Source organism: Lonchura striata, unplaced genomic scaffold, assembly GCF_046129695.1.
Source record: "Lonchura striata isolate bLonStr1 unplaced genomic scaffold, bLonStr1.mat Scaffold_99, whole genome shotgun sequence".
In the NCBI taxonomy this organism is placed as follows: Eukaryota; Metazoa; Chordata; class Aves; order Passeriformes; family Estrildidae; genus Lonchura; species Lonchura striata.
This window is the reverse complement of record NW_027461193.1, coordinates 645,404-652,615: the sequence shown is the minus strand read 5'-3', so window position 1 is coordinate 652,615 and position 7,212 is coordinate 645,404. Positions and strand designations below refer to the sequence as shown.

At 54.2% G+C, this 7,212-nt stretch overlaps 1 protein-coding gene across 1 annotated transcript; it reads right to left on the bottom strand.

Annotated features, from left to right (window-relative positions):
- Positions 1-1,034: 1,034 nt before the first annotated feature.
- LOC144248869 (olfactory receptor 14J1-like) lies at positions 1,035-1,967 on the bottom strand. The gene has a single exon (XM_077790847.1). It carries the CDS (start codon positions 1,965-1,967, stop codon positions 1,035-1,037), a length of 933 nt encoding a protein of 310 aa, XP_077646973.1.
- Positions 1,968-7,212: the final 5,245 nt, after the last annotated feature.

Sequence of the window (7,212 nt, the reverse complement as noted above, 5' to 3'; positions counted from 1 at the left end):
TGTGGGATGATCCTGCTCCCCAAGGGACGTTCCCATGGTGCTAAGTCAGGAAAGTCAGGAACTGCAATGGGGAGTGGGGCCAGAGATGAAAGGGCAAACAGGGATGGGCTGTGTGCAGGGGAGGGAACAGGGGTGGGCAAGAGGAAGAAATTTGTATCAGGAAGAGTAAAGAAAGCAAAGGTGAAGCCAAGGAAATGCTCAGGGCAGTTTGGAGGTGGCTGCCAGGCAGCCCTGGCTCTGAGCAGCAGCGTCTACAGTGGGACAGGAAACTCCCAGCTGATGGGAACAAACTTTATGGCTGACTGCAGAGGCCAGGACAAAGCTGAGTGGTTTCCCCGGCATCCCCCAGCCCTTCCTGGCCCCAGGGGCTGATGGCATTTGTGCTGCCTCAGGTCCATGTCCCCACAGCACCAGCCTGGGGCTGCTCACGGGGGTTTTCTGTGCTGAGCATTGGCCTGGCCGTGTTCTTGAGAGAGCCTGGGCAAGGAGCCTGGAGCCCCCAGGCCCTGGCCTGAGGCATCAGCGCTGCCCCAGCAGTGCCCATGGCCTGTCCCTGCTGCAGCCCCAGCACTGCCACCCCCAGGACTGTGCCCGGCCCCGAGAGCACTCAGGCCCTGCAGCAACACCAGGGCCACCAGGGCAGCAGGGCAGGGCCACGGGAGCAGCACTGGCAGCACCAAGTGCTGCTGCTCCTGGGCACAGCTGCTGTGCCAGCCCTGATCTGCCCCAGCTCTGCACACAGACATTGCTGCTGCTGCTCCAGAGAAGGCAACAAAAGGGCCTCTCTGCAGAAAACTCTGCTGGGAGATCCTTTAGTTCCTTTAAAGGCACCGTGAGTGCAGCCCCTCATTGACACAATCTGTGGCCACAGGGAACGTGGAGAGAAACAAAATGAGAAATGGCACAGAAAAATTCATTTATTGTGGACAATATGAAAAAAAGTAAAACAAAGAATAAGAACCTGCAAAATGAAACCAAAAAGAAATATTAAAGACAACTTTTATTACAAATATTTTCAGAATTTTGCCTGGAGTTTAATGTTCCTGAAAGCATCCAGTCATCAGTTTCCACACTGCAGCCTTGAGCTCCTGGTTCCTCAGGCTGTAGATGAGGGGGTTCAGGGCTGGAGGCACCACTGAGTACAGAACTGACACTGACAGGTCCAGGGATGAGGAGGAGAGGGAGGGGGGCTTCAGATGAGCAAATATGGTTGTGCTGAGGAAGAGAGAGACCACGGCCAGATGAGGGAGGCAGGTGGAAAAGGCTTTGTGCCGTCCCTGCTCAGAGGGGATTCCCAGCACAGCCCTGAAGATCTGCACATAGGAGAAAACAATGAACACAAAACAACCAAGTCCTAAACAGGCACTAACAGCAATGAGCCCAAGTTCCCTGATGTGAGATTTGGAGCAGGAGAGCTTGAGGATCTGTGGGATTTCACAGAAGAACTGGCCCAGGACATTGCCCTGGCACAGGGGCAGGGAAAATGTATTGGCAGTGTGCAGGAGAGCATTGAGAAAGGCACTGGCCCAGGCAGCTGCTGCCATGTGGGCACAAGCTCTGCTGCCCAGGAGGGTCCCGTAGTGCAGGGGTTTGCAGATGGACACGTAGCGGTCGTAGCACATGATGGTCAGGAGAGAAAACTCTGCAGACATGAAAAAGACAAAAAAAAAGAGCTGAGCAGCACATCCTGTGTAGGAGATGTTCCTGGTGTTCCAGAGGGAATTGTGCATGGCTTTGGGGACAGTGGTGCAGATGGAGCCCAGGTCGCTGAGGGCCAGGTTGAGCAGGAAGAAGAACATGGGCGTGTGCAGGTGGTGGCCGCAGGCTACGGCACTGATGATGAGGCCGTTGCCCAGGAGGGCAGCCAGGGAGATGCCCAGGAAGAGGCAGAAGTGCAGGAGCTGCAGCTGCCGCGTGTCTGCCAGTGCCAGCAGGAGGAAGTGGCTGATGGAGCTGCTGTTGGACATTTGCTGTGGCTGCACATGGACACCTGTTCATGGGGAAAGGACAATGAAGAGATAAAGGAGATGCCTGTAACCGAAATCAAAGCCATTTCCCATACCCCCTCCCCTGGAACACACATAGACAGTATTTTGTGTTCTACAGTTCTGGGGTTTTCTTCATAAACACCCTTATATCAGTCCTGGTGTTCCTGGAAATCAGAAATCCTCAGCATTTCTGCTGCACTCAGGGAGAAATGAATAAGTTCTGTGCGGCGAAGTGATGAGAGGAAAGTGAGGGGAGATGGTCTGTCATTCTGACCTCTTCAGAATTTCTCTGGGCTTTAACCTTTCTCTGGGTTAGGATGATCAGCTTCCCACATTTCCCCTAAAAATCCCCCAGGTACATCTGAGAGCAGATGGATCCACCACAGCCCAGCTCCACATTTTTAGTCAAGGACTCATATTGCTCATTTCACCAACTCAGAAGCATTTTCAGTCTCAGAACACTTCTGCCTTTCCCCATCAATCTTACAACTCAGAGATGCTCTAAGACATGTTTGCACCCTGGATTGAAGCTCCCAGCTTGGACTGAAATCTCAGGGAGATTTTCAAGTGTCCCTCTGATGGCACTGGATGAAGGGAGGTGCAGCTCCTTCCCTGGCTGCACTGCCAGCACTGCCCAGAGCCGGGCACTGGGGACAGCTGTGTCACCCTGAGCCAGCTGTGCCCCTGCCAGAGCCCCCAGTGCCGGGCAGCTGCTCCCAGCCCTGTGCTCTGCAGAGGGAACTGGGCCCGGGGCTGCAGAGCTGCCCCACGGCTCTGCTGCAGCTCTGCCTGCACAGGAGGGGCTGCACGCCTTGGAGCCCCGGCCCTGAGGGCAGAGGCTTGGCTGGGGCACAGGAGGGAGGGGGCTTGTGCAGAGGGAGGGGCTGCACTGGAGGGGATCCTCTGGACATCTCTAAGCTCTCCCTGCCTCAGCATTTCTGGCTTTGGTTTTCTCTCCTTCCCTGATCTTTACTCTGCTTCCGGGAGATTTTCCTCCTGCAGGTGTTTCCCTGTGCCTGATCTCTCCCTGCCAGCACTCCCAGACCCCAAATCTCTGTGCACTCTCCTTGGCCTGACAGAACCCTGCCTGTTTGCAGGGCACTGGCTGGGGGCATGTTCTGTTTGCAGCTTGGGGAAAGGACAGCTCAGATTGAGCCTGATGGCTCCAGCAAAGGTGATGCTGCTGCTGTCCATGGGCAGAGTGGCTGAAAGCACATTAGGGATCTCCTGTGAACCTACATATCACTAAAATAACAGTTCTAATGTCTCATGCACTTGTCAAAATTCAAATTCCACCATTAATATTTATCCCCCTTCCCTGCTACTCTCCAGTAATAGGAAACTTAATAAAAAGTCTTAAGGAAATTTCCTCCTTTTTATCAAAATCGCTGTCTTGGAAATATTCTATGACTTATCAGAACCCTTCAGCATGTCAGAGCTCCATGAGCATTTCACCTGCCCTGAACCAGAAATACTCAGAGTTGTACTCACAGCGTCTGTGGGCATTGGGATGTTCCAGCTTTAGGAGATCACTCCAGGAGCTGCAGCTGCATTGTCCTGCAGCCAGAGGTTCCTGTGCCAAGGGCTGGCAGTGATTCTGCTCCGGGCACTTCTCAGCCCCTTCCCAGCCCTGACTGATTGAAGCTCTCTGTGCCTCTGTGCTGTGCCCGGGCTGGCTGCAGGCAGTGTCCCAGCCCTGCTGGGCTGGGAGAAGAGCTGCTCAGCAAGAGAAATGTGCTTTTGAAGCTCTGCTTGGTTACCAGGATCACCCTCTGTGCCAGGAGCCCGGCCCAGCTCAGCAGCACAGACAGAGCACAAGGACTTTAATGACCGTCTCAGGGGCTGCTGTTGTTTTCATTAGTCTCATTCCCAGAGAGTGTGCTCAAAAAACTTCTCAAGAACTCAAAGTGTGATTGAAACACTGAAGTTTCTTGGACTTTTAATGGGTCCCACTGAGGGACACGACTGAGAAAGTGTCCCCAAGTAGAGCATAATGCTGGAGCAGAGATGACAGCAAGGGACAAGCAAGGGGAAGGTGTCTCTGGTGCTGAGCAAACCTGGATGTGTTTCAGGAATGCAAAGGGCCCAGGCCTGTGCCCCAGCCCCTGGCAAGGCAGATCCTGTCCCTCCCTCATTGCTCAGGGCTCTTCCCGGGATGGGCACTGGCATGTGGGGATGTGCAGTGCCAAGGGCAGGACCATGGGGCGGCCCCTGCCAGGCTGCTGAGCAGGGACAAGGAGGCACTGAGGCCCCAGGGCTGCAAGGGTCACTTGTCCCCTCGTGGCCTCAGGCCCAGGGCCAGCAGCCATGGCCAAAGGGCTGCACAGGTTGGCTCTGTCAGGGCCTTGCAGCTGCTGCACATCCCTGAGCCCTCTGCAGCCCAGGCTGTCCCACGGTGTCCCTGCCCTGCGCCTCTGTCCCTGCAGGCTGTCGTCACCCCCGGCTGCCCCACCTCGCTGGCCCTTCCTTTGCTGGCAGCTCTGCCTCCTGCTGCCCCTGCCTGGCCACACAAAGCCTTGGGCTGCTCCAGGCTCCTGCTGGGGACGTGTTGCACCACAGCCCTGCCCTGGGAGGGAAATTCCCTTCTCCTGTGTCCAGTCTGTCCTTCCCCAGCTGCATTTGTGGAATAATTTCTCTCCCTGCCTGATTCCCACTATGGAGAAAAGCTCCACCATTTCGGAATTCACCTTTCAAGCCCTGCCAGGCCACTCCTGATCTGTCGTCAGTCTCTTCACAGCTGAGCCCAGGCACATCAGCCTCCATACATGGGTTATGTTCCTGAGGCCTGCAAAACCCAGCTCGGGAGATCTCTCGGCCCTCTCCAAGGTGTTTGCAAAGGAAAACCTTCTGCTCATATCACCAGAGGCCAAGGCCAGGCAGAACTGTCTGTCCTGGCAGCTTTTGTCTGGGAGCAATCCTAGGATAGATGGAATTTTGGCGGCCACATTCCAGTTCCTGCCATGGCCCCAGCACAAGAGGGTCAGTTCTTTTCTGCAGGAAGGAAGGTACAGAGCCCCAGTGCTTCTGAGGCAACTGAGATGCGACCATCAGAGGCCAAGGCCAGCCAGAGCTGGAAGGTTTTTTTCTGGCAGATACCCTTGCATACAGGAAATTTTTTAGGGGAAATACCAATTTTGTCCATGGGTGTCTGAAAAGAGGGACAGTTCTTTTCCATAGCAAGGAAAGCACAGAGCCCCAGTGGTTCATGGGCAGATGAGAAGCAGCCCTTGACATTCCAAGATCAGCCAGATCTGTCAGGTGGTCCCTGGGAGGCCAAGCCTGCCAGACCTGTTCCCTGTTCCCCTCATTCCATGGAGCCTGGTCCCTTGTTTCCAGAAGGCCCTGAGGTGTCACAATGCCCCCTTGGTGACACCAGGCCCTGAAGGGTCGGAATGGTCTCCATGGTTCCACAAGGCCCCACAGATTCATGGTGGTCTCTGGGTTCCATGGAGCCCCACGGTGTCACCGTGGCCCCAAAGTTTCACAATGCACTCCATGGTTCCTCCAGGTCCTCATCATGCCACCATGCTCCGCACAGGAAGGGAACAACCCAGCCCCAGTGCTGCAGGGGCAGATGAGCCACAGCCACCAGAGGCCAAAGGCAGCTAGATCAGATGGTGCTGGCAGATTTTGTCCTTGGATATAGGGAATTTTAGAGGTGGAATGCCAGTTTCAGACCTGGCTGCCTGGAGGAGAAGGACAGTTCTTTTCCATAGGAAGGCAAGGATGGAACACCGGTGTTTCAGGGGCAGATGAAAGGTGACCATCAGAGGCCAAGGGCAGCCAGACCTCTCTGTTCTGGTATTTTTTTGTCTGAAAGCAACCCTTGGATATAGGGAATTTGGGAGGTGGAACCCCAGTTTCAGCCATTTCTGCATTGTTAAGAAGGATGGTTCTTTTCCATAGGAAGGAAAGCCCAGAGCCCCCGTGTTGCAGGGGCAGAAGCAGAGAGAGAAGGCTCCTGGGAGGCCAGGCCAGCCAGACCTGTTTGTCCTGGCAGCTTTTGTCACTGAGAAATCCTTGGACCTAGGGAATTCTGGAGGAGGATTCCAAACTTTGGCCATGGGCATCTGGTCGAGATGGATGGTTTTTCCCATAGGAAAGAGAAGCGTGGAGCCCAGGTGTTTTGGAAGGAGATGAGAGGTGGTCACCATAGGCCAAGAGAGCCTGACCTGTCTCTCTTGCACCTTTCATCTGGGGGAAATCCTTGGATATTCAGAATTTTGAAGGTGGAATCTCAGTTCTGGCCATGGGCACCTGGGCAGGAAGAAGAGTTCTTTTCATCATAAAGGAAGGCACAAAGCCCCAGTGTTTCAAAGGCAGATAAAAATCAGCTCTTTGGAGACCAAGGCCAGCCAGACTTGTCTCTCCTGGAAGCTTTCACCTGGGAGAAATCCCTGGATATAGGGAATCCTGGAGGTGGATTCCCAACTTTGGCCATGGGTGCCTGGATGTGAAAGGTGCTTTTTTCCCATAAGAAAGAAAAGCACAGGGTCCCAGTGTTTCACAGGAAGATGAGAGGTGGCCCCTGGGTGCCCAAGCCAGCCAGGTCTGTCTGTCCTGGCAGGTTTCATCTGGGAACAATCTTTGCATAGAAGCAAACTAAGAAGAGGAATCCAAATTTTGGCCATGGGCACCTGGAAGAGAAGGACAGTTCTTTCCATAGGAAGGAGAGCACCGAGCCCCAGTGCTCCAGGGGCAGATGAGCAGCAGCCCTGGACATGCCAAGGTCAGCTGGACCTGTCAGGTGGCCCCCAGGTGGCCCAGCCAGCCAGGCCTTGATGCCTTGAGAGGCCACCTAGAGCAGAGGCTGGACAGTGTTACAGGAGTAAAGTGGGGATTTATTAAAAAGGCCTTCAAAGGATTCACCTGGGCAGTACAAGGGCCTGGCTGAGGGTACACCCAGGATGGACGCCAGGTCACGTGTTTACACACTTTTGTAAGATTTGGTTCATTTCCATATTGGGGTTAATTGTCCAATTATACCTTCAGGTTATGCAGCCCCACCCTCCCAGTCTGCTCTCCTCAATTCGCTGGTGTTTTCAATTTTTGGGCCCGAAGCTGCAGCGGTGTCTATGGTTCTCGGGCAGGAAAAGGATTGTTTTGTCTGACTACACTGTAAGAGAACTTGCTGACACTCTGTATGAAGTTCAGAGTTACAGACTGATACAGCACAGAATTGGGAAAATATGGAAGCTAAAACTTAAGGCATCAGCCTGTCCCA

Bases quoted from the DNA above. Each gene is read 5' to 3' on its own strand.
- LOC144248869 (XM_077790847.1), bottom strand. From the start codon at position 1,967: ATGTCCAACAGCAGCTCCATCAGCCACTTCCTCCTGCTGGCACTGGCA.